This window comes from Gracilinanus agilis, chromosome 5 (assembly GCF_016433145.1).
Source record: "Gracilinanus agilis isolate LMUSP501 chromosome 5, AgileGrace, whole genome shotgun sequence".
In the NCBI taxonomy this organism is placed as follows: domain Eukaryota; kingdom Metazoa; phylum Chordata; class Mammalia; order Didelphimorphia; family Didelphidae; genus Gracilinanus; species Gracilinanus agilis.
In genome coordinates, this window is record NC_058134.1 from 219,410,300 (window position 1) to 219,437,670 (window position 27,371).

Consider the following 27,371-nt stretch of genomic DNA (forward strand, 5'->3'; position numbering starts at 1 on the left):
CTCTCCTCTTCTCCCCTCCTCCCCCACCCCAGCCTCCCATGCCGCTGTTGGTCTCCCTTTGCTGACTGGTGGTCTCTGATGGGTTTTGGCCATTTTTCCTTTAAGTGCTTGTGCTGCCCTCTGCTGTAGCAGCTGATTCAGGCTCTCGCGCCATCTTAGTGGTTGTCTGTGAGACCCATTCTTCCCTTCCTTTCCCCTTCCTCTCCCAAATTGATTGTTTTTTTTTCTTTCTTTTATCTCTGTGTGTGTGTTTTTTAACTTGCATGCTTCAAGTCTCATCATTGTTGTATCCCATTCTTTCTTTTTAAATGTAAAATGTTTATATTGTTTGGTGGGTCAAACTCGAGTAAATGTAGTTTCAGCTCTTCTCCTTGCACCGATTTTCAACTTATATACCCCAAGAGGAAGAATTATGTCATTTTTTTTAAAGCTTGTCTATTTAAAATTGGCCTTTGTATAGCTTATATATCCGTTCTGACCTGACAACCCAACCAGTAATTGAGTTCTATGATGAGGCTTCACCCTCCTTGCATTAGCTTTGAGGCTGATTCTGACACTGGGCTGCAGTTTCTTGGCTTCCAAACCCCATTCATCTTTTCTTTATCAGCACCATTTCTATAACACCCACTTGCTGTGGCACTGAGAATGCTTGAAATTATACAGAGCTCTGTAAAGAGGGTGGAGAGCACTGTAAAACAAAGAAATAATAGTGATCAATTTTCATCTATTGCAAAAGCATATTTCAGAGACATTGTGAAACTATTTTGTGTGTGCGTATGTGGTATTAATTAGCCATTGGACCTAGAATATTCAACATTACCCCTGAGTACCATCAGTTGACAAGGACCAAAAATCCTTCATTTTTCCCAACTAGATTCAAATGACACTAGGTTTTCCTTACAGTGAACCCTCTTCTAGTGTTAAGGACTAGAAAAGAGCCACTCAGTCTGATAGGTTACTTTTCTGTCCTGCAAAAGTCTACTTCAGTGACCCATGTGACCTGCCATTTTTTTATATGCTGCTTTATTGTGGCATTCCTGCTAACTTTCCATTCTTCCTATAAAATATAAATTTTTCACTTCAGTTGGTCTTATAAGAATCAGCACACATTTGGTCTCTTACAATGCCAGGGAGCTAGTAAAGATTCTAAACATGCCATTTGGAGACAGAGAAACTACATTTTACTCTTGTTGGCCTTGTTTAATGAGTAATTTGATTAAAATATCAAATGTAGAAATATTTGTAATTTATTACTACTTTAATTATTAAAATTAAACTATAACTATAATTAATTTACATATTTATAAAGAGCTCTTTGCTTCTTTATTTAAAGTATTTATTATGACAGTGGCTCAAGGATCCTTCATTTTCCCTAATATAGTCTGCTTCCTCCCCTCCCCTTCCCTTTTTTTTGTTTGTAGGTGAATAATGCAACAGCACGTGTAATGACCAATAAGAAGATGGTCACGCCATATGCAAATGGTAAGAGTCTACAATTTAGGGTTGAGAAGGCGGCCTGTATTTCCTGAGCAATGAGATCTTTTCAGTGAATCCCAGATGGTTCTTGATTTTTAGTCCTAAACCTTTGCTGAATATATAATGTCCCTCTTTCTTTTTAGGATAGAAGTGAAGCTTCTGTTACTCCCTGAACTTTTTCTTCAGTCTTAAAGATTAATCGGCCAAGGCAGCTAGGTGGCTCAGTGGATAGAAAACCAGGCCTAGAAATAGGAGGTCCCAGATTCAAATCCAGCCTCAAGACATTTGCTAGTTTTAGTGGCTTAAGTCACTAAATCCTCATTAACCCCCATTGCCTAACCCTTCTGCTTTGAAACCAATATTGTATTGCTTCCAAGTTAGAAGGTAAGGGTTTAAAAAAAAATGATCTGACCACATGCTGTGTGGTCTTATGGCTCTCTTATAGCCAAGCAGGCTAGAAGATGGAGCATGCTGTTTTACAGGGATCATCTTGGATTTCTAGTTGCTTTTGTACCCTCTGCTGGAAAAAAACATTTATCCCATTATACTTATCATTTTCCTGTTTTGAGCACTCCCATATGCTCATCAGACCTGACATCTTCCTAGTAGGTGGCAGTGTAGTAGCAGTACAGTAGATAGAGTATAGGACCTGAAAGTCAGGGAGACTCCAGCCTCCAGTTCAAATCCAGCCTCAGACACTTCCTAGCTGTGTGACTCTGGGCAAGTCACTTAACCTGTTTATTTCAGTTTCTTCAACTGTAAAATGGGGATAAATAACAACCCACCTCACAGGATTGTTGTAAAGATCAGTGAGGCAGGTGCAGATTATGGAGGTCAGTATTTATATGATTCAACAGGGCTCTTATATCACTAAGTGTCATGATTTCCCTCAGTGAGATGTGACATTCCTCTACCCCAAAGTGATAATTGTTGTTTTTCTTCCTATACATATTAAGTGATGGGATCTTCTGGACAGATAATCCTAAATGAGCTGAGACCCAAGAGGCTTAAAAGCCATGTCCAGCACTTGACCAAACTATATGGTTTTTTCAGAGTGGTATGGAGCATTGTAGTCTCCATGCTAGTGACAATCGGTCCTGCTTCTGCAGGGCTCAAGAGGACTCAGGCTTTCTTGAAGAAGTTGAATCCCTACGTGTCTCTCTCTCTCTCTCTCTCTCTCTCTCTCTCTCTCTCTCAAAGCCTTAGCTTCTGTCTTCAAATCAATACTATACATTGATTCCAAGGCAAAAGAGTGATAAGGGTGAAACAAATGGAAACTTAGTGATTTGCTTGGGGTCACAACAGCTGGGAAGTGTCTGAGACCAGATAAATTCCCTGATCTTGAGGCTCTCTCTCTCTTGTCTTATCCTTTCATCTCTCTGCTCCTAGAGAGATGAAAATAAATGAATAGAAAAAAAGAAAGAAATTAAGCATTTAATATGTGCCTTGCTGTACCAAGAGCTACAAAAACAAATGAACCTATGAAAATTGAACTAGAGTGTTATTATATCTATTCCACAATGTAGCTATTCTATTGATGAGGGCTCTTTAAGTCTTTGCCCTCAAGGAGCTTATATTTTCTTGGTAAGACAACACATAGAGAGGAGGGGTCTGTTTTGGTCAGCTAACTCAAAAAAGTGAGTGGAATCACCCTATAGTTCATTGACTCAACCTTTCCAGGATGAATATTCATGTTGATGGGATCATTTTTTCCAGAGCTAGAGGTAAATAGCAAGGGGAATAGTGACATGGTATTAAGATAGCCAGGAAACAGGATGGGCTAGAATGACTGAGTCTCCCTAGTCAGGAGACCAAGGACCCAGGATGGGTTTTGTATAATGTGTGCCCTCCTCACCCCCACCCCCAAATACTAAGTTGAAAGTAGAGGCTTGGATGTAAGAGCATGACATGAAGGAAGCATGGGGAAGCAAAGATTGCTTTTTTCATAGCAAAAGACTGTGCTAACTGAAAAACAAAACTTACTGAATTTTTTTAGTGACAGAATTCCTTGTAATCTAGCAGCCTTTAGCTAAACTTTCATCTTTATCATAAACATTCAAAATGTTGAAGTCTTAGGTGTGTTGGTAAAGCTGAAAGTTATTTTAAACTAGCCTGCCTCTATGGATTTAAGCAGTTTAGTCAATTGAAAAGGAATACTACAAATGAACTGCAATAATTGTGATGTCTTTTTAAGCCAGAAATTTACACACAAGATGACAAAGGCTAGTTTTATTGGCAAGTTACTATCTAAGCCTGTTTCTCCATTTGTAAAATGGGACTATGGTATCACCATATCTTACCTAACACAGTTATTATGTGGCTCAGATGAGTGAGCATTTAAGTACTCTGCTAAACCTGGGAGATGCAAAGAGAAAAAATGGCTCCAGGAGCTCCTCTTATAATTTGAGAACACATCAAGGGACTACAGCTGCAGGGCATATGGAAAAGCAAGGAACTCCTATGAGTACTTGAATGAGGTAGATGGCCATACCCAGCAGGTCACAGGAGAAGACATTCACAAATAATACCCAAATTAAATGAGCCGTAGGATAATAATACACATATATGATTTTGTAAATTTTGATGCACTCTATCTACAAGTTATGATTAATATGGAAAGGAGGGATTTAATGCTAAGTAGTATTACTTAAGAGCTCTTCTCAGACCTCTGACAGGCCCATCAATTACTGGAAGTTCACCCCTGACCTTTCAGGAGTTTCTGTGTCCTCAGCTACAAAGCAATTGTGATCACAGCCCTTTGAAGCCAGAACTGACTGCCTAGATGTCTTTTCCTCCTGGCTTCTTTCCAGCCCACCTGGCCAGCCTTTTTTTATGTTATTCCGTTCCCTATGCTTAATATCCCAGCCCCACTGGCTCAGTAGATCTCTGTTCCACTTTTCACCTCCATGCCTTTGCAGAGCCTGGCTGTCCACTTACCTCTACTTCTTAGAATACTTAACTTCCCTCAAGGCTGTTCTCATGCTACCTCCTTCAGGGATCTTTCAAATTATTACTACTCTTTCTTTCCAAATACTATCTTGTATTTATCTGAGCACAAGTAGTATCTGCCAATAATAGTGCAGAATTGCAGCCCATCAATCCTCTCTCATGCTCTCCTTGTTCTTCCATAAAATGTCCATAGGAGGTCAGCCCCCCCCTCCCCCCATCCTTGGAGGACTTGCCCCAGTTCAGTCTTCCCCTTGCCTTTTGCGAATGGCCCACCTTCCATACTGGTTCTCCTTCACTCTGGTGATGACCTTTGGGCTGTTTCCCCTAACCAGCTTATGGGCCTCCCCATTACCCTTGAGAGGTAATATGTGCTTCAGAAATGTTGCTCCAATTGAATTGAATCTAACACAACCTCCACATTTTACAAATGAAGAAAATGTATCCCAGGATGTTTGGGGACATGCCCAAAATGCCCTAGGTACTAACAACTCCTTTGTTTATGCCATAATCCTTATAGGGTCATCAAGTTGAGAGGTGCAGGAGCACTTGGAAGCTATCCCATCTAAATCCCTGAATCTTAGACATGATGATTCTCAGGGACTAGAACATTGGTAAAGAGAGGGATAGGGAGGAAAGTATTTGACATTCCTTCTAAGGTGATGTTAAAGCCATCTTAAAAGAAACAAACATTGGCATTCCCATGTGTCTATATCGGACGCATATGGAAATGTATGGTGGGGGAAGGAAGTTATGAAAATGGTCTCTGTAATACAAAGAATTTACTCCTAGGTATTGCCTCATTTATGTAAAACTATGGTCAATATAGCAAAAGTTTGTATATACCCTTTGAATTTTTTCAGTGAGATTCAGCTTTTTAGTTAATTGCATATATCATGATTCCTGTTGGAATTTAAGGAAATTTTGTGATTTGCCTTGTGTTATATGCTCTTAGAGTTGAAAGGGGTCTTAGAAATCATGGAGTTTTAACACCCTCAGTTTACAGATGAAATAGATTCAGAACAATGAGACCTGGCACCTAGAGCCCCAGAGGCATCTTTGACTCTCTCCCATTTCCCATGACTTTTCCACATTGCCATCTGTTCTATCCTGCCCTTCTTGATTCACCTTGCTCCCAGCCCACTGATAGGAGGCTCTCATGCCTTTTTTTACTTCCCAGTCTCCTCACTGGTTTCCAGGAAGCCTCCATCAAGGAGTCTGTCCTGCTTTATTTTCTCCTTCACAACTGACAAAATTCTCTTCCTGTCCTGTTCCATTTCTGTTATTCTCTTGTTCAGAAGCCCTCTGTGCCTGCTCCCTATGCTCAGGATAGAACACAAGCTCCTGAACCTGGTTTTGGAGGCCTGACAAAATCTAGCTTAGGTGTCTTTTATAAACCTGGGCTACATGAACTTATTAAGAGTTTTTTAACTGTTTTAGTAACTCTATTTCAACATAATTGGTTTCCCCTGTGGTCCTACATATTTAATTTCACATATTTAAAAATATCATTCTGAGCAAAGAGGGCCATAGGCTTCACCATAATGACATTAAAAAAGGTGATGAACCTCTAGCTAGCTCCAGCCAGCCTTTCTCTTTATCTTGGTCTCTTCCCCATAGTGTCCCATCTGCTCCCTGAAATCATCCTTCGGCATTCACCTGTGTCCCATCCCTGGAACACATGGGCCCTTCTGCACAGCTCTACCTGTTGAGAGCCTTTTCCTTCAATACCCAGCTTAGGCAATATTTCTTTAATTGATCCTTTCTAGGGGAAGCTAGGTGACTCACTGGATAGAGCATTAGGCTTGGTTCAAATCTTGGCTCAGAAACTTCCCAGCTGTATGACCACTTATCCCCCAATTGCCTAGGCCTTGCCATCTTTCTGTCTTAGAATTGACACTAAAAAAGTAAGGGTGTTTTGTGTTGTTTTTTTTTTAATGACCCTTTCCTGATTCCCTCTTATTCCCATCAAACTCCCCACTGAAAGTGATTTCTTCATTCTAAACATTCTTTGACTCAACCTCTTCATTGCCACCCCACTTTGTAGCACACTTTTCTATAAATGTCTTATTTTCCCAGTAAAGCATAAACTTGCTAAAGGTGAAGCTCTATTGACCTTTCAAAGGACCTTTCAAATAATAGTGTTTATTAAGTATTTATTGAATTGAACCACTATGTCATGGGTAGGATCCCAAAGCATGTCAGAGTAGAATGTAGAAAAAGGAAAAACAAGAGCAAGACACCTGTGGAAAATAAGAGGAGTATTCAGTGGATTCTTGTTTGAGAACATGATGCTTTCAACAATACCCTCTTTTATGCTGTACAAGTAAAATCCTTGGGTCTTTTCTTTCTTCCATTCCCTAAGTATCCATAGAATGCTTCCCTCTTATTGCTATCCCTGGTGGTGGGCAAGCAAGGAAGCTGAGTTGAATTCATTGGGAGCAAAGCAACCGCTGCTCTGAAGAAAAGAGTGGTCTTGTCATGCAGACAAGGTCTGTTTTTGTAAGAGAGGTTAGAGAAGTGGCCCAGCCAAGGGGGCTGTGTTACAATTAAAAATGATGAAGACAGATATTAAAAGGGAAAATAGTATTTTAATAAAAGCCATTGCTGATAGAGATAAATTAACCACGCGCCTGTAAGAAATCTCTGGCGCCTCTGCCATTTTCTTCCATACCTTCCCTACTCCTCTCTGTCCCCCGGGAGCCCGCTCCAGTAACCAAGAGGCCATCTCCCGGCCGCCCTCCGAATTTAAGCTGCCCTATACGTTTTCCCCACGTCCAAAAACCAAACCCATTGGATCATGGAGAATGTAGTCTCAAAGTCCCCACGTGTCCACAGGAAGTTTGTAAGATACTTTTAAATGGCACCTCCCTGAATTCCAAACACACAGTTGGGAGTTCCAAGCTGATGAGAAAAGCACTCTGGAAGCTCACCTTTCTTCCCTTGTCCCTGGGCTTTCAGGTTGATGAGGACCTTCTCTCACTCTGGCTCTAAGCATTTTGCTTTTTTTCACTCTTCCAGATCTTGAATCAAGGAGACACCATGACAGACATGAAGTAGGTCAAGTAGCCTTTCATTGCACCAAACAGTCCTGAGCTCACAAGGTAGAGCCCAGGGACCTGTTGGCATTGGTGGAAGGCACTTGCCCCACCATGACAATCATAAATGGGCATAAAACCAGGCCACAGAAAGCCAGGGAAATTCCCAGTGGAAGAGATTCAGAAGAGATGCCTGACTAGGGCCTTCTTTCTCAGTGCTCACTGTAGTATCTTGGAACTTCAGTCCCCTCTTCTGTAAAATGGGAATGGTGATCATAATTGTCTTGCTTCGCTCATAGGTTTAAATGTAGTAGTTCACGTGAAGTGCTTCATAGGCTTTAAAACCTTCTATAAATAGGAGCTGTTAGCATAGGTCTCATCATGACTGTTCTCTTCACCATTTCAGGTTGGAAACTGAGCCCAGTGGTTGGAGCAGTCTATGGCCCCGAGTTATATGCAGGTAGCACTCTAAATTTTCCCTTTTTTGCCAGTTGCCTACAGTGGTGTTTGCTGGTTCTAGATGTGTTCACTCTTCTCATACTTCTTGCCCTCTTTCTCCTTTCTTTTTAAACCCAAAAGCAGCCTCCAGTTTTCAAGCAGACGTCTCGCTAGGCAATGATGCAGCAGTGCCCCTATCAGGAAGGGGGGGGATCAACACTTACATTCCGCTCATCAGTAAGTAGTCTCGCTGTCCATCTGTCCATCTGTTGTCTATCTATACATGTGTCCCCCTCCCCCGGGCCCCAAACACACCCATGATGACACACATAGAGCCAGAGACCTTGGGACCAGATTAGAATCCGAACATGGCTGCTGAGAAGCCTACAGACCCCATCCCCTTGGCACACCTCTCATTCACTCTACAAATTGTCCCCTCCTCACGATTACTTCATATCTCCCAACGACTTTCTGGAGCTATGGACTTTTTCAGTTCTATTAGAACTTAAATGTCACCTTGCCCTAAGCAACTTACTCCAGCATGCAGTGTGATCAAACTGGACCCAGCATCTATGAATCTTGGATCTGAATGTGTTTGTTAGCAGAATATAAGCTTCCCTGAACTGCCTGGGTGAATTTCTGCCTCTCAAAAGGGTAGATGAGTAGTGGTACCGGAGGACGTCCTACATCCTCCCCATTTCTGGGTATGAACTAACTGTAAGGAGTGAAAATAAGGTCTTTGACCTTTGCCTATCTCAGAGGGATATTGTGAACATTAATGAGAGGGGACAAACAGCAAGCCACCTTGATGCTTCTTCCAGAGAAGTGTGCCTTCATTACACATAGAAGGGTGCTTTGGATGAGAGCTCATCAACATGCACGTAACAGAGGGGTTTAGATGAGCATAATCATTGGCCTGTTTAAAGAGCTTATGCCAAGTTGAGTCTAAAAGACCTCTCTAGATTGTCTCCTGGCATGGACAGTAGCAGGTAGGCCTTGGTGCTTCTTGACCAATTTTTCACTGGGATGTGCTTGGGAGGTGATAACCATTTTTGATGTTCCAGGCATGGAAACATTCTTTTGTTGCCAGATCTCTCTGTCTCCTTTAGAGTCCCAGAGTGGCACAAGAGATGCTGTTGGTCCTCAGTCTCTGCAGAACATTGTGGCATTTGCCTGGGCATTCTTCCAGGGTGGGTATATATTCTTCTGTTGAAGAAAAGCTGAAAATTCTCTCATCTCTTGCCTTGTCTTTCTTTGCAGTTCCTGGCTTCCCTTACCCCACTGCAGCCACGACAGCAGCCGCATTCAGAGGAGCCCACCTAAGGGGCCGAGGGCGGACGGTGTATGGTGCAGTTAGAGCGGTACCTCCCACAGCCATCCCTGCCTATCCAGGGTAAGCACTGGATTCCACAATCAAATGTTCTCCTGTAATAGGCAATTTAATATGCCCAACTCCTAGCACAGTGCCTTGTACCTAGGAGGTTCCATAAAGACTTAATGATTGGATGGTATGAACCACAAAATGACATCATCAGAACACAAGCCTAAATTCCCTGTCAATTGGTTATTGAAAACTTCATTGAGATAGCCTTAAACCATCTCGATGGTGGCTTAAGACAGTAGCCAAGGCCATCTGGTGTTTCCTAGCAGTGTGTTAGCATGGAGTTTACCCAGCATTGCACGAATTTGGAGTAACACTTTTGAAGAACCAAAACCCAGCGCTCTAGGCCATAGATCAAGGCTGCATCTGCTCTTTCCCTGACACCACATTGGGGCTGAGCCTGTTCAGTGCCATCCCCTTGGGTTGTGCTGCCTGTGTGGTGAGCGGCAGAGCCGGCTACCCACAATGGATTTGCTTTCTTTGTAGGAAACGGATTAAAAGAGGTTAATTCAAAGATCAACCAAGTCCATTTGAATGAAGGGAGAGAGGGAGAAGTAGGAGGAATTAATCCGCAGTTGCCTTCTGAATGATGGTAAAATTACTGATGTGGCTGAGCATCCTTCGCCCTTTGATTTTTTTGTATTGAGGGTGCCTCATGCAGTGGAAGGGCTCCCTAGCAACAAACAAATCCATTGTTCCTGAGCAGGGTGGGGGTGGGGGGAAGGAGTGAAAGCGGCAAGTTCTGTTTGGGATGTTTCTTGATGCCGAGTTTAAAGAATGTGGGTTTGGGGTAGAATGTGCTTTTTGTAAGTTACTTTACTCCAAAGACTTTCCCTTGGATTCATGGATGTGACATTCATGATACTTATCTTGTCCCTACTTATAAAGGGTTAATCCTTCCAATTCTCACTAAGGAATTCACACAGTAGCCCAGGTGCTATTGTCTGCTACCTGGCAAGAAGGATGAATGCCAAAAGGAAGAGTTTCTAGAGTTTTATTTATTTGATAAGAACCAAGTGGGTCATTGGCATTAGGAACAACAAACAGAGGTCTTCCTCTTCTGGGGTAAACCATCTCTTGGTGACAGCACTGACTGCAAACTGCTAGCCAAGACTCATGTGCACATTGATGTGTCAGGCCCAGGAGCCATCTGAAGGAGGTTGCTGTGGTCACTAAAATGGCCTTTTGTTACAGCTTATCGGGGACTGTTATCATGCATTACACCATCTCCATCCTTTGCTACTACTAACTTCATTTTTTTATCATTTGTTCTCTAAACTTGATTTTCTAACCTCTGACCCTTGATATCCTCCTCTCTTTCCAAAGAAACTAATAAAATCCACATAGTATTTTGCCAGGAAACACTTAAGAGAAACATGAGACATCTTTTAGATATGCTGATCCTAGAGAATTCATTAATAAATTATCTCTTAGGCCAATCCGAGAGAGTAATTTCCAAAGTGAAGCTGCCCACATAGAGCTCACTTAGGAATATTTTACTGTAAAATTCTCTGAGCTACTTCTCTTAAATGGATAAATTAATTTTTAGTTCAGTAAATAGGTCATTTCAGTACATTGAAAAAACTTGAAAACCTGAGGTTTGTCAAGTCTTCTATCTTCCCTTATGCAATGTTATCTTTATGTCTGATCCCACTGACCTGTATGCCTGACATCAAAGACACTGACTTCATATTTCTCTCTTATGAAATATACTTCCTACATTAGGAGGATGACAAGGACTTCTTAGTCCAACATTTTATGGGATTCTAGCCTAGATTTGTCTGAAGAATTGAGTGGCCAATTTTATCCTTGAGTGACTTTGCAAACAGAATATTGGAATCTTATTGGTTAGGATTCCAAGGAGAAGATGGATTATAGACCATGCTATATTCTGGACATAGTTCCATTTCTGCTAACTTTCTCTGAAATAAAACACTTTTAAAGGTATCCCTTAATCCCCTTCATAAAAACAGCCAAAGATACTTATGTCAGGTCTGATTCCCTTGCTATGCATTTTCCAGCCTTCTGTTTAAGGGCTACTCATCTATTTCCTTTAAAGCAACTTAGATCCATAATGCTTTGTCAGTTTAAACCTTGAACTGACTTTTGAAACTGTGAAGGTAGTATAGATAAGTGTAAAAGAGGTGAGAAAACTTTCAGAAACTAAGGACCTCGTGGCCAAAGGTCAGAAGCAGAGTTCAGATATGGACCAGCTTGCAATGCTTTCTCTCTGCCATGATCCCTGAGCCTCACTCTTCCCTGCTTCCCCAAGAAAAGCTCTTGAGTTCTGGACCCCAAGCCATGCCTAGGAACAGCCTGCTCTGTTCCCAGGAAGCACATAGTTCTCTCCTTGAAGCTCTAGGGCCAGCCCACCCTACTGAGCTTGCCTACACAGAGGTCCCAAGAAAGGATTCTTGCCTTTTCTAGTTGTACCTGGACACAATCAAGGCATGAAGAAGAGAGCCCAGACTTATGTTTCCCTCCTACTCTTCCTCGTCTCCTGGCCCTAGAATGAGAGCCTTGGCAAATTTCTGTGCACACACAAGCACCTTAAAAGGTTCCCGTTTCACTTATAAAGCTCAAGTCTCATGTTGTCCAGAAACAAGTCCAGCCCTATTCATCATTCCAAGTTCATCTTCTAATAGATGAAGTGAAAATCCCCTGCTTGGAAGCTTTTCCTCCTACCTTCAGTCTGTCTTCAGGATGCTACAAGGTGATCCTTGAAGCCCACCTCCACCCCACTCCAGCTTCACTCACTATTCTTATTTCCCTGAGCCTTTAGAAAGCCATCTGGCCAAAAAGGCCCTTCCTGCCCTTAACATGACTCCTTCCCCCACCCCGGATTAAATTGTTACTATCTGAGAGTCCCCACTGCACCTTTCAATTCTTGGACCTTGGACCAGTCACCTTAACCTTTTTAGCTCATTACCTCTGCTTGTGAAAGCAATGCATTGTGGGTATTTTTGGTTGTGTTTTGTTTTGTTTTGAATTACATTTCTCTGTTTACTTTGGTCAGAATTGATTGACTTGTTTTTCTGAGGTGTTGCATTGATTCTTTAAAATGCTAAATAATAATACTTTGCATGCTTGTGTGATCAGCCAAATCTTATCGCATGTCTAATGTGCAGGTAAAAGCAGGTGATGTATGGATAGTAAAAGCAGATTTTTTAAATTACAGCCACAAAAACTGAAAATGAAATAGTAAATGCCATTCTGAACCTTGCTTTATAGCCCTTTAGGGGCTTTGGAAGCTTTTTTTTTTCCATGTGAAACCCTTTTCTAAAAGGCCTTTATTATTGTTCTGTTTGGTTCTTTGTAGCATCACATTCCAAATATTTCAGAGTTCTGTCAAAATGTTTCTACCTTCCTACCCCAGGGACGGGGTTGCCCCTGAAGTCTGATGCCAGCTTTGTAGACTTCTCCCTCTCCTTGCATGTCCCTGAGAATGTACTCAGCCCCTGAGGGATTCCCTTGCCCCAGCCCCAGAACCCAGGGTGTGGATTCATACATCACCTGCCTATGTAGAGCGCATGTGCATGCTGCCGTCCTCAATAACCGGAACGTGTTTCTGTTCTTTTGTTTTTTTGGTCTTGTTTTTGTGTGGATTTTCTGCAGTGTGGTTTACCAGGACGGATTTTACGGTGCTGACCTCTATGTAAGTACACACAATGGGGCCTTCTCACCCCAACCCCTGACGAGCCAGCCTTTTTTTTTCTCTTGGTTTGGTTTGGTTTGGTTTTTTGGAATATAATTTATTTACTTTGATTTTTTTCTCTTCCTTGTGGATATAGATATGGATATTTATATAGTTAAGAATGCAAGCATGCTTCTCTGTCCCTGCGCTTGCCCCTGGGTGCAAGAAAGGCCTGAGCCTTTGGATTTCCTAATAATTGATTGCCAGGGTCAGTTTATTGGTCAGATTCTTCTCCTTTCCCTGTGCACAGGCTTTCTCTGGATTACTGAGCTGTCTAAGAGATGATTAGCTAACTGAAAAATTCTCTTCCCTCCTTCTATATACTCAGTATAATTTGTCCACATAAATAACAGGACTAGTTCAGCCTCACCCCTCCTCTTTCCCCTTTCCTGCTTCCCATTTGTTTCCTTTCTTTTTATCTCCCTCTTTAAGTAATTTTGGTCTTGATTTGCACAATAGATGCTTAGGTCTTAGACCTTTGTGTTCCCCTAAGTTTAAGAGAGAAAGTTGTTACCCCGTTGAAGGAAAACTAGAAGAGTCATGAGGAGTCAAATTATGTTATAATAACATCAGGGTTGTATATTGAAGACTTTGAATTTTGATCTTTGCCAGAGGAAGTTCAGACTTGCCCATAGATTGTTACTTTCCTTTAAAGCCCTACAGAAGAGGTCTAACAGTGGGAGACTTAATGTTGAAGAGTCTGCATCCTCCCTTCCTTACAAACACTTGATCATGAAAAGATGGTTTAGCCAAAAGATATAATTTCTGGGTGCAATGAAATGTTTGACCTTAGCTGTCAACTGGTATTCTTTATATATAGGACTTGTTAATCAACTTTAGAATTGGAAATATGGAGACAGGATCATATTTGATTAAGTGGGGAAAACTGGTCCTTTGATGTCATCTTGGCTCTCAAGGCTTTATGGTCCTTCTTTAGATAGTTATTTTAGAGGCACCCAGAATTTATCTTAGGAAATTTATTCAATAGGTAGAAGTTGGGTTCTTCTGGAAATCAAGATACTTGTGTAAAAATGGCCTTTCCCTAGTCCATCAAAGACACACAGGATATCAAAAATTGTGGATTTCCAGAACAGCATAGCTAAAAATACTGGGAGATGTGTTTAGGTAGGAGGTAGAGAGAATGGTATAGTTCTTTCTGGTGGTTTGGTGGAACATAGCTTTACTACTTACAGAATGGCCTTCAGAGACAGATCTGAATGGGTAATATACAACACATTTGTGTGCACAGACTTGTTCTGAGTTCACACTCTTTTGTGTATTCCATTCATCTCAGCCCAGAAAACACTGAGAGATGTCTTTTTTTTCTTCCTTTTTGTTTTACAGTGAAATTTGAGGTTAGGAAAAATGTATTCCTCCCTTAAACCAAATCACACAATTCCCTACATACATTTATGTAGGACTTCTTCAGTTTCCCCCCTATACACATTCTCATAAAATACCTGTGCTCCTTAATATGGTCCCCCAAAACTCATTTATTGAGGCAAGCATCTCACATTCAGATACTTAGATAAAATATAAATTTAATTTCCTCTTGCACTTTTTTTTTTATGATGAAATTTTCTATTCACTACACACATTTGCTTAAATCTACACATTATTTGCTTAAACTCCCTTCCTCTCATTGGGCTTCCTCCTCAGTAAAATGAAGAGATTAGACTCAGTGGTCTCTAAAGATATGATCTGACATACATTGTATTAACCCCTGCTATATATACGAGCAGTTGTGTGGAGGTCTCTCACATCCTGGACGTAAGCTATCTTTGTTATATTGAGAGAGTAACTGTTCCCTACATCTTCACCAAAGTGCCCTGGAATTTTTATCTTGCATTTAGACTAAGCTGTTAAGAAGTTCTAGATAATGCTGTTCCTCATCTTCCCTAAAGGATCCTTAAGCATTGTAGCTGCCCTGTGACCTGATGAGTATTGCTAGGCCATCCTTAGAGCAGGAGGTCTTAACTTTTGGTTTGTCATGGACTCCCTCAGTAGGTGAAACCACTGTACCCTTTTCCAGAAGAGTATTTTTCAATGCATAAAAAAAAAGTACAAAGGGCTGCAAAGGGAGCAAAATAGTTTTTTGTTTGTTTTTGTTTTTGAGTTACAGACCCCTAGTAAAGAGCTCCTATGGGTAAAGATCCTAGAACAGGCTTATGTCCTGAGAAAAATACCAGACCTACTAGGCTAAAGTCTAAGGGGTCATAGCTTATTGTGACCTGCCCTACTGTGCTGAATGCAAGAACCAGAGGAGGGTGGGTAGAGTTTCCTTTTAAAAAATGTGATCTAGCCATGAAGCCCTTCCCCTTTTCCCCCAAGCTCCTGTTTCCTCTCTTCTATGGAAGCCTGTCTTGGGATCCTTCTGGCTGCCCTCATAAAGTAGTCTGGAAGGGGGACTGTGTAAGACCACACAAGGTTCCAAAAGAGACATAGGAGTCAGAAGATGGGGTTTGGGGAAGGTTGAAGTGATTGTTTTGTTTTTTCCTCAGTTTTCTCAGCTTTCCTTTGTCACAAACTTAGCACATGAATTATGGACCTTCTTTTCCTTCTTCCTTTCTCTCCTGGGGCAACCATCTCTTAAAACTGGTTTACTCCCTTGAAAGGCTCCTTCAAAACCCTTTTCCTTCAGAGGCCAATCAAGCCATTTGTGGCAGTGCTTTGTACGGATCCATGAGAAGAAGTACTTGTGAGGTGGGGAGGGGGGCAGGGCAGGCCAGGCAGGTGGGTAAAACAGCTCCTCTCCTTAGGGCCAGAAGAGAAGGAACAGCTCCCCCCCTGATTCTCAACAGACTGCTCTGGAGAGAGACACAGTTTTGTCCTTGAAAAGCATGCTTGCATCCGTAGAAAAGAAAAGGCTGGCTGGGCCCTTGTGGCCACTTGTACGATTGTTTCTTTCCACAGCCGTGTTGTTTTGAACTGCTCTTCCTGTGTTCTGTTATAGAATAGTCTTACAGGAACCAATCATTAGCGCTAAAATACCTCAGGTAGGAGTGCCAGTGTGACCTGCCAACCAATCAGATTGTGGATTGCAGTGGAAACATTGAATTCTACTAACCATTCCAGCTCCACATTAGAGATGGGAACAGAGGCTTTTTTTGGACAGTGGAGACTTATGCGCATGTGGCCAAAGGCCTGCTGCCTCCTTACTACACCGAGCTGTGTTTTGTCCATGAAAAGGGCCCTGCGTCTAGACCTTTCCTCTTATCCTGGCCCCAGGCAACTGAAAGACCCTACTCCCATTGCTGCTGCCCTTTTTCGTTTATCACTCACCTCTATCCACAGTGTTTTAGAGCCTGCCCTTTTATTTGGTGTTTTAGCACATCAGACCAGAGTCCTGATTGTCCTCCCCTTAGGGTGGAGAATGGACTTGGGGGGAGCCAAGAAACAGACTTTGGGTCCCAAGTTCCTGAAATTAGCACACATAATGAAAATGCTGTGAGTATGTGGACAGCGCTTCTGCCCACAATAGTACAGGCTTACAGGGACTCTGGCCAACTCGACTCCTCAGCATTCTTCTTTCTCATGACTCAGAAAGGTCAGTGAGATTAATATGTATTTTTGAGCCAAAAGAAGGGTCTGTTCATAACATAGGAAGCTAAATAGGAAGAATCAATGGCTTACATAGAATATTCAATTTGTGGGCAAGCCGTAAGGCTTTGATGTGATATAAAATGAAACTAAAAGTAGAGTCATCAAGTCATAATTCATATTGCTATAGCTTTCCTCCCAACTATGGAATAAACAAGAGAATTATTTTTCCTCATTTTACAGAAGAGGCCACAAAAGCCTCAAGATGGGAAAAGTGATTTGCCCATAGTCATGTAGCTCTCATGTTCTAGGGTTCTATGCAGATCTCCTCAAGCTCTAAGTCAGACACTCTTTTCACCAGGATTCTAGAAGTAAAAGGCATCATAGACCAAGTGGGTTGTAGCCAATCCCTTCTCTTGAGATGATTTATTTAGGTTTTGGCCGAGGTTTTTGGATAAACAGTTCCACACCAAATAATCTATTGATAACTCTGGTTTGGGAGAACTCTATGTACTTCCTTGAACAGTTGCTCTATCATTTCCAGTGGACACTATTTACATACTACAGAAAATCAGTATATGACCAAATAATCCTGGCATCAACCTCAAAAGTCCTTTGTGCTCATTTAGCTTGCAAGAGAACAGACAGCCCAATGACTCCCAGACACCCAGAATATATCCTACCAACAGTGGAATCGCATCTTTCCTAAGCAACTTGCTTGTTTCCCCCATAGCACTTGCCTCTCCCCTCACTCCTTGTCCCCTGACCTTTCAGTGTAGCCTGTACATTGATTGTTTGCAGGCTACCCCCACCCCCAGGGCTCTCACCAGAGGTAGAAGGAAAGGAGAAAGTCAGATGGGATCAATATGGGGATATTTAGATACTGGTTATATAGGGAGAAGCTGTTTCTTTGGTAGAAATGAGCCCTTTCTATGGTGTTCACCCTGATCAGATTTTACTACAACACTAGACTGACAGGGATATTTATCAATGACTCCGAGATCAATATTAATTAGATAGAAAATAAATTTAAAATGTCATCTCTTTTCCCTGCACAGTCTGTGTATTTTCCACAACCTCAAAGGTCTTAATAGGTAGAAACTCTGAGCATAGCAGTTTGGGCACATTGAGTTGAGAACTGAAAGAAGCCTTCCAGATGATAGAGTCCAGCTCTCTCATGTTACAGATGAGGGAACTGAGACTATGAAACGGGGTGACTTTTTCCCATGTCCCACAGTTGGGGATTCAAACCTCAGGTCTCTACTCCTCTTTTTCCCTGTGGTGGACAAAGATGGAGGTGAAGGCAAGGTCTAGGACATGGAGAAGAAACACACAGGAATTTGGGGCCATATCTGACTGGAGATAAGTCCAAGTAGTTAGGCTTAGATGGGGCAGGTGGGAAGAGACAGCTCTCTAATAAGCATGGAAGATATTGTAGAATAATCATGAATCAGGAAGGAGCTGTGGGCAGACTTGGCAGAGATCACTGTTGCCCAGGATTCCTACATGTCAGGGTCCCACAGTGTCAGGTCAGGGAAACAGTCCTAGAGTAGAGGATCAGTTCCCTCATGGAACAGCCAAAGGCAGGCAGAAAGAAATACAAGACTAGGAAAATCATCCCTTTTTAGGAGGCTTTTCTTTCTGGCTTGGGCTCAGCCATGCCCATTATGTTCAGCTCCCACAGTTCCCTCAAACTGTCCACGTGTTCCACTCCATTGGAAACTCAGATTGGGCTATGCTAATTCCCACTCTTTGTTTTATTTCAAATCATACACAGATAGACTCTGCAAACAGCTTCAGATCGGACAGGTCTGATTGTGTGTAAATACATATGTCCTTTTTCATTTTTATTAATGGTTGCTTCATTTTTGCATCAGTGCATGGTTCAAAGCAATACACATCAGCTATTTCATGACTCCATATATCCAATGGATTATTTCTCCTCTTTTTGTTTGTTTGTTCGTGCAGTCAGCTGAAGACATGTTAGCACCTCACTCTAAATCTCTCAGTGGAGTCTCTGTTCCCTTCTCTGATATAACAGATGGGTTATTGCTTGTTATAATTATTAACATTGTGGTGTGGGACCAGGGGCTAGGGTGGGCAGGACTTTCTATCTCCTTGGGCTGGGGAGGGACCAGTCATTAGGGGATGGAATGTTAACTCAAGTGGTGACTGACTGTCTCCGTAATACCAGGTCGTTGTGGCTGCACGCTCTAGTAATCAAGGCTGTGACTTCACCAAGCTTGTGGTAGCGCCTAGGGCAAACGGCTGTCCCAAGAGAATGCTGGGATAGATAGTCTAGCCAATACAGTCTGAACGTCGTGATTTTGCTGGTTGTTTTAGCCCCAGATGTCAGCATGCTTAGTTTTTAATGTGATTAATAAACGTGGCGCCATATTCCCTCCCACGCCTGAACCCAGTCTTTACCCCTCCTCCTTTTGAAGATAAATTTCAGTTAAGAGATGATAAGAACTTTTTGTTTCAAACTGCATTTTGTTCTCATGTTCCACAAAAACCTTAATCTTTGCTCATTAGAATTTGCTAGTGAATATTTGGGGAAACAGTCATCTCTGCATTTTCAGAAAAGGCCAAAAAACCGAAAGATCAGAGGACAGGCTTATCTGTTCTCTGGCATCAATATGTTGATTTAACAGTATCATTCAGAAAGCAAGGCAGTTGACATAATGTGTCCTTACAACTTACCCAGGAGGAGTGGCGAATGGTTTTCCAGTTCCAGTGTGTCCCTTTTCCCCACCTGTTTGGAAATTAGTGGTAAATGATAACTTCAGCCAGCTCAGTGACTGCCGCTAGGGCTACTTAGAGCCAGGACTACTGATGTGCCTCTAGGGATTCAACCTAGTGACCCCAAGATGACAGAGCTCAACCCCAGGGTTCATCAGACAAGACCTCCGTTTTTGGGAAACTCGGTAGCAAATTTGAGATGGCTGCAATAGAGCCCTTTCTTAGAAAGTTTATTATTACCAAGGTGTTCACATTTCTTCTACAGAGTATCGAATCCCCTTAGAGCAGGAACTGTAACAGTTACCTGTGTGCCTGCTGAATATACACTTTAAACATTTTTCTGCCTCCTTAGGTTTGGAAGGAGATGAGTAGCTCTCACAAAAGCCCTGCTCATTTTGTCAAGGTGGGGAGGGTTGTAATAAATGAAACGGTTACAATCTCTCTTTTTGTTTCCCTCTCCCTCCCCTTCTTTCTCTATCTCCCCCTACCCCATCCTCCCCAGCTTGTAATGAATGACCCACTCTTTGTCCAAAGAGCTGAGAAAAGAAATGTTTGACTAGGCAACTAATTTCAGAGTTGAACTTTTCATATAGGAACAGATCCCTCACTGATTCTGGTCATTTTTTCTCTATATACATTTTTTTTTTTAACTCTTAACTCTTCACATGAAGCATTAACAAGGACTGATGAAGATACAAATGTCCATTTGAAATACCTCTCTGAAATCAGAAAAAATTCTGAGGAAAGAACTAGGTCTTTTCTGTGAACTGTCACTTGTATAGTTAAGTCAGATGAAAGGTTTGGAGGAACCTTCCTTCGAGGAAGAAGCAAAAAGCTTCATAAGACCTGAGGTGTAAGGAGACTTTCCCAGAGAAAGTGAGAAGGGAATTCCCTTCCTTTCAAGGCAGCCCATTCCACTTTTTGACAGTTTTTAATTGCTAGGAAGGTCTTCTCCACAGACCTGGGTGTGGTCAGACCCTTGGGAGCTTCCTCTCATTGCATCTGCCCAGTGGAGCCAAGAGAAACAATGCTAATCTCTCTTCCATATACAGAGTCTCCCCTGTCTTCTGTTCTAATTGGATGGAGCAAAGCTAACCTTCTAAGGGCATGGGGAAGGCAGACAGCTTTAGAGCTCCATAGACAAGAGACAACACGAGTGTGTACACAAGTAAAGCTGGAGGATTTTTCCATGGGACTGCTGAAAAGGTGCTCAAATTGGACAAGACATGTGTGGGTTGAAAAGGCTTTGAGAATGGTGTACACAAGCATCAGGCTTAGCCAATCAGAGCAATTGAGAAGTGAGTCAAGGCTGGAACAAAAATTGGGGAAGGGAGCATTGAATTTGACAGTTTCTGATTCTCTCCCTGTTCCAGTAGTTCCTCTTTTTTTAGGATTTTATCAGGCAAAGTACTAACAGAATAGAATGTGCTATTTTATTAAAATGCTAAGAGTATAAGAACATGGTTTGTATGAAATACAGCCAGAGGTACCCCACCACTGGGCGAGGTCCAGCCTGGCCAAGGATGGATTTTAGGCTGTCTCCAAACCATGGTCCATTACTCTAAGCCCTTTTCTTTCTTCCTTCCTTCCTTCCTTCCTTCCTTCCTTCCTTCCTTCCTTCCTTCCTTCCTTCCTTCCTTCCTTCCTTCCTTCCTTCCTCTCTCTCTCTCATTTGTTTTCTCTCCTTTCCTTCCTTTTCCTTCTTTCTTCTCTTAAAAAAAAAAAACACATTACATTCCAATTTATTATCAACTCTTAAGACAGAAGGGCAATAAAGGCTAAGCAGTGGAGGTTAACTGACTTGCCCAGGGTCATACAGCTAGGAAGTGTCTGAGGCCAGATTTTAACTCAGGACCTCTGTCTTCTATGCCACTCAGATGCCCCTGATCCATTTTCAATGTTTGCCTGGCCTTTGGTCAAGCACCTTAGCTTCTCTTCACCAAGTGCCCTGTAGCCTGCAGAGTCTCCTATCACCCACACACCTGTCTGACACCTTTACGTTCTGCCCGGCTAAGCTTCCCTGCAGAGAAGACCTCTTATTTCTCACTGAGACAGTGAGATAACTGATTCTCCCACTGACCCTCCCTTGTTAACTGGAGAGAGTCACTGCCAGGATAGGAATGAGAGAAGCAAAGCCAGGCCTAGCTTGCAGCTGATTTTTCTGCTGGAAGAATAACATGGGAACAGATGCAGTTTGAAACATTTCCTTTCCTTGGTGCGTGTGTGCGTGTGCGCGTGCGTGCGTGCGTGTGTGTGTGTGTGTGTGTGTGTATCCCTTTGGAGAAAGGTCTCTGTAAAGTCAGTTCTTTTCTTTCCTTTAGGGTGGATATGCAGCCTACAGATATGCACAGCCTGCTACAGCGACAGCAGCCACAGCCGCTGCCGCCGCCGCAGCCGCTTACAGCGACGGGTACGTAGGGAGAGCTGAGGTGCTGAGCCGCTGCATGCTCTGCTCTTCCCCTCTGCCTCCAGAAAAAGGTTGAGGTCATTCAGCTCCCACCATGGCTCCTGTCAGAGTCATCAATCCTAAACTGAGGGCTCTGACCCAGCCTTTTCCTTTCTTCCCACTTTGGTCCTGAGCCCATCTTTTCTTTGGTAGAACCAGGATCCCAGCATTCTCTAAAACAAATGTAAGAGTGGACCTACATATGTAGCTTCCTCCCTGCCAGGACTGGTCAAATGTATTCACCTAGGGCCAGGACTGTTACACCTATAAGATATAACCTACTTTCATGTCATCAACCCCTATCTCTCTTACTCTATAAAAGGACTGATTGTTTTTCTCTTCCTCAGTTATGGCAGGGTTTATACAGCAGATCCCTACCATGCCCTTGCCCCTGCCGCTAGCTACGGAGTTGGCGCTGTGGTAAGTAGGTTTTTCCTTTCAGACTTTTCCCTTTTTCTCTTTCTTCTTACAGATTGCAAAAGATCCAGGGTGGCAAAACATTTACTGGGTAATAAAAAAAAAAACAAAAACCTTTACTTCCTTCCCAGGCAAAGTACTGAAACTACACTTCCTGCAGCCCCTTTGTGTCTGCGTTGGGGCATGAGCCTGGAATGCCACTTAGATAGATACAACAGGAGTAGATGAGAGTGATCTCTGTGTCTAGGAGGGTAGCTTCATTGTGAGGAAGGAAAAAGGGGAAGCAAGATGGTGTTTTATGTGTGACCTCACAAATTGTGTCTATCTTTTCATGTGGGATTCATTTTTTGGCTTTCTGTGCTCCTTGGGGAGAGCTTATAAGGTAGCCTATACTGAATGCCACCCACTAGTGACTAGAGGGTTATGACAAGGGGTAAAGTGTTTGGGAATGCTTCCCTTTGTAACCGAACTTGGCATTTTAATTAGCAACCAAAAATGCTGACTAAAATAAAATTGGTGAACTCCTTGGAAGGCTCAGAGTTAACAGAAAAGCAATGGATTTCTTTGAGAGTAAGAATAAAAAAGCCACCTGCAAAGCCTGGTAGGACATGGATCTGATATTGGCCTCTTAGAGTTATTGATAGGGAAAAGCATTGGCAGATTCTAGAAACCTGGCACGGCCCTGAATACTACACTCCCTTCATTACATCCTCACCTTTTGGGTGGAAGTAATTCCTGCATCCATGAGGTTGTGGCTCTTATGCATGAATTAAACTAGAATTAGAACAGAGAACAAAATGGAATACTTGCAAAGGATATGATGTGAGCCTCAGAATTCTGAAGGCTCATGAACTAAGAGGGGAAACCTGACTCTTGCCCACTTAAGCTTCTATTTCTGTTCCTAGAGATGCGTGAGAGGGCAGTGACAGGAACTTGGAGCCTGTCTGATGAGAAGAGAGATCCATTGATGGAGTCTGATCCAACCAGGCAGGGGTGGCAGTCAGGTTGCTTCATGACATGTCGGAAGGTTCCAGAACCTTTCCTGGACTCCTGGGCCCACCTAAGATCCATTTCCTGAAGTGTTTTTATCAGGAGATTCAAGTGAATAAAGGGTGAGAGAAGGCCACAGTTTGTTCCATAACTAGGGATATATTGAAGGTCCATCTTTTGATTTGAAGAAGGGAGAGGACCTGACTAGACATTAATTGAGGTTTAGGATCTTGAATCAAGTAGGACAGGAGAATATAAATGCTACACACCAAAGCACTTTGTCTATATCAGCTGTGAGCACTGGCATTTTAAGAAGAGAGAAGAATTAAGAGGATATGTGCCAGCCACAATAAGTAGGCTCTCTCTAGGCCTCATCACAATGGTGGGTTTGGGTAAACAACTGTAGGTACTGTACCTGCCCTCTTCGATGGATCTCTTCCACTTTAACCTGTGTAAGTAGTCAAATATCCCAAATTGACATAAAAGGCAGCAGGTGAGTCATCTCCCATTTTTCCCTTGAGTGCATTAGCTCAGGAGTGAATTTACTGGACTTTGATTTCAGCATTGCAGAATAGAGGCTTAAGTGAGACCTGCTGCCTCTGGGTTCCATAGGAAGCCATCTTTCCTAACAAACCCTTTTCTGGATTCTTTCCTGAAGCTCCCCTTCAATTGTCTTTTTTTGTCTCCCTTTAACAGGCGAGTTTATACCGAGGTGGCTACAGCCGATTTGCCCCCTACTGAAGTGACGTGACCCCCTGCAGATGGGACAGCCCCCCATTCATGAGGCCTGGCTATTGCAATATTTACTCCTAGAGGAACTCTATAGCAAGATGAAGAGGAAAAACAAAAAAAAACAAAAACACAAAAAAAAAACACAAAAAAAGAGAAAATACTTTTTTATACCTCACTATGTTCTTTGAATATGTATTTTTCCTTTAAATTTCTGCCTTTAATTCTTTTGTTCCAAAGATTGTGCATTTTTCTTTTTTTTTTTTAACTGTGGTAAAAAAAAACCGATGCATTTCCATGTCTGTATGTCCATGCGTAGCTTATTCTGCCAATCACGGAAGAGGCAGTTGATGAGGAAGGAAAGACTTTAGAAAGTGATCCATTCAGTGAATCAGAAATAAACAGGCAGAAGTACCTAAGTGAGTCTAGTGCAGAGAGTAGTTGTGGGATTGGCCAATGGGGGAAAGAGGATCTTTTCACTCCTTTCCCCAACTCTTAGCCTTTTGTGTTTCTGGTCTTTGGTAGGCATCCTGATTGACTGTGGTGGAATCCCCAAGCTAATGGGGGCAAGGATTTGTACTTGCATGGCAGGAAAGTAACAGAGATGCTTTCCTCTCTCTTCTTCCCTTCTCCTGTTTCTCCATTCACTGTTAATAACCATCCAATGATCACCATAACCATTATTGATCACACACAGCCGAGGCCAATTGGCCCACAATTGCAATTGTAGTTGAAAGATTACTCAACCTGTCTTAGAATGTGGGTAATTAAAAAAACAAAAACCTTCATTAGGACACAGATCTTAGAATGAACTCTGGAGTGTGGAAACTATTCTTTTTTCTTTCCTGTAATCCTAGCAGCACTGCTGGGCTTCTTCATAACTTTCTACTTTTGCCTCGGTTCAAATCCTCCATCTGCTTCTCTTAAAACCCTGGCTACTATATCCACAAATTCCAGGGATTTAGGGCCTTAGGGACAAAGGTCTAGATGTTGACCTCTGTGTATTTAGATACAGGAATATGAGTATTAGAGTTCTAAATTAAAGACTGCCTTCAAAAAGGGGCTGGAGGGGGAAAAGCTATAAGGAAAGGATGACTAGTATGCACTGGTGGATGACTCTCATTCAGAGATCATCCCATCCCCCTCCACCCTCACCACCACCTCTAGTTAGGATGAGTCAATTAAGTCAGTAAAACTGTTGGAAAAGATGAAGCACAAGATGTTATGGTCAACAAAACTGTCTCTGGAGCCATCTTTGGTAACTCTGGCCTGTAGCAGGCAGGCCAGGGCACTTTGTATAAGTTCTAAAGCCATAGGAATTTCCATCTTCCAGAGCCTTTATGAGTGAGTCACTTTGGAATCCACAGTCTCAAGTCTTGGTGACCATTCCACCCAGCCTTTCAGTATCCCCCAAAGACATAGAACTGAGCACCTGGACCTGCTTGGTGTACACGAATTAGCACTAGGGGATGTTGAATTGGGAGCCCCTTTGAGTGTTGGAAGAAGGGTTTTCAAAGAGCAGGGATCTTGCATGTTGCCAGGAAAAGAAGGCCAATGACCACTGGCAGTGAGTTGCTCTTGATCTCTGGTCCCAATTGGATGAATTATAAAAGTTAGGTGAGAAATAGTTTCCCTTCCAACTGTTAATTCAAACCAGTCAAGTGCCCTGCAGCATTCTCAAATCTCTTAAGGCATTAGTGAAATAGGGAAAATCATGGTCTGTCTGATGGCTCCCAGGCCTTTCCCCATTGGTACTAGGGTGACTTTTCACCCAAGAGGAAGGCTACTTTAAGGGAACGATTCAGAGCTGGAGTTTTTTTGGTTTGTATTTTGACTTCTGCTGCTGCATAGGCTCCTCTTGGCTAGTAACTAACCATGTCTCTGAAGTCAGATGTGGCTGCTGTGGAGTCAGGCACCTTGGTAAGCAGAGTTATTATCTTGGTGACCCTTGGGCTGTCCAGAGCACACATGGGCCTTGGTTCTCCTTCAGACTCTCCTCTCTCCTCCTAGGCAGTGCTTGAAACAGGGAAGTTGTCAAGTATGGGAGAGACCCAAGGGCTGTTCCTAATTCTCTGCAGGAATAGATAGAACCAGGGGACACCAAACTGCCAGTCCATTGGCCACTTTCTCTTTTTTTAGGTTTGTTTGTTGTTGGGGTTTTTCAATTTTTTTGTTTTGTTTTTTTTTTTCCCAAGCCAAAGTTTGGTTTGCTCTTAAGACAATTTTTGTTGTGTGTATATATATATATATCTTTTAGTTAGACTAAAAATTGGGAGGGGGGTTCAGGGACTTTTACAAACTCTTGAAAAGGGGAGAATAGTTTTTGTTTTTTTTTTTACTTCTTTTGACTTTTTTTTGAAGGGGAGCATTTATGAAAGCAAATGTCTGAGAGCAACCTAATGTCATGTTTAATCCAACATCTTTTCTACAAAATGCCCTCTGGAGCTAAGACTAGGCCAAGACCCCAAATATTGCAGCAGCAATAGCAGCCTGAAAGGGCATGGTATAAAGATGCTTCTCCCCTGCTTCTCATTCCTAGAAAGAGAAAGGGGGTGATTAGAAAACCAGAGAACCCAGTTCCCAGGGACAGCAGTTTGAGCCGAGGTTCTCCTTTATGCCTTTCAGTTCAGCTGGTTCTGGCTGTAGGCTCCCAAAGGCCTGGTTCAGTCTCCTCCAGTGGGTGGCCCTTCCTAGTAAAGACTTCATGGAGCTCAACTCCTTCACTGGCCTGACTGTTCTGGTTGAGGCTGAGGATGAGGCAATGCTTCCCCCTTTTTCTCCTCCCCCCCCAAAGAAACAGGGGTCTGTTTTGGACCCTGGAATCTCTAGAGGTAGGCTCCTCCAAGCACTTGTGGTGGGTCCTCCCTCTCTCCTCATTTGATTTTTTTTAAAGAGCCAAGTCAGAGAAGGGTGAAGGTTTGACTTCTTGCTCAGCTTGTTTAAAGGAAGCAGTTGGTAATCCCCAGACCCTTCCTTGCAGAATCACACTCTGAATCAACTAGTGGCAGCCTCACTCCATAGCTCTTGATCCAAACTTTGTAAATTAAAGCTTCCCTCCCGTTTCCTCTGGCAGCTGAATGATGACAGTAGGGTCATTTCAGTTAAACCCATGACAGATCCCATGAGACCTTTGCCCAACCTTCCCTGCTCTCCATTCTTCCCAGACTCCCTGTGGGACACAGGACCATTTAGATTCACCTAGGTTTAGCCATGTGGGATCTGGCCTTCTTAAAGGTTGTTGTGGTTGCAGAATACAAAAGGAAAACCTGTTCTGCCCAGCAACAACGACTAGACCAGACCGATTGAGCCAACCTTCTTTGGGGGTTTGATTCTTGAAATAGGTAGGCCTGAGTGGAGATCTCCTGGTCAGGTTATTTTTGGAGACTTTGTCCTTGAGCTTCTTCCCTCAGGGGCTATGCTGTTCTTGATGAGTCAGAGGAAGTGAATGAGTCAAAGTTCATTAAAGACATCCTATTACTAGTTATACTAAGCAGCCTCTGAAAGCAAGGAGTGTACACATGGGGCTTGGAATAT

At 42.6% G+C, this 27,371-nt stretch overlaps 1 protein-coding gene across 10 annotated transcripts in view; it reads left to right on the top strand.

Moving 5' to 3' along the window:
• The window catches only part of RBFOX2 (RNA binding fox-1 homolog 2), a 217,899-nt gene extending 192,371 nt beyond the window's left edge, over positions 1 to 25,528 (top strand). Inside the window, exons 6-13 of one of the 10 annotated variants that reach the window (XM_044679984.1) lie at positions 1,422 to 1,482; positions 7,867 to 7,920; positions 8,040 to 8,135; positions 9,159 to 9,291; positions 15,927 to 15,969; positions 21,577 to 21,665; positions 22,049 to 22,121; positions 23,805 to 25,521. In XM_044679984.1, coding sequence (XP_044535919.1) covers positions 1,422 to 1,482; positions 7,867 to 7,920; positions 8,040 to 8,135; positions 9,159 to 9,291; positions 15,927 to 15,969; positions 21,577 to 21,665; positions 22,049 to 22,121; positions 23,805 to 23,849 — 594 coding nt within the window. In that variant the 3' untranslated portion in view covers positions 23,850 to 25,521. Of the gene's footprint in view, positions 1 to 1,421; positions 1,483 to 7,866; positions 7,921 to 8,039; positions 8,136 to 9,158; positions 9,292 to 9,765; positions 9,848 to 12,894; positions 12,935 to 15,926; positions 15,970 to 21,576; positions 21,666 to 22,048; positions 22,122 to 23,804 lie in introns of those variants that run through there. The other 9 variants (XM_044679982.1, XM_044679979.1, XM_044679980.1 and 6 more) reach the window with 9 other exon arrangements.
• Positions 25,529 to 27,371: the final 1,843 nt, after the last annotated feature.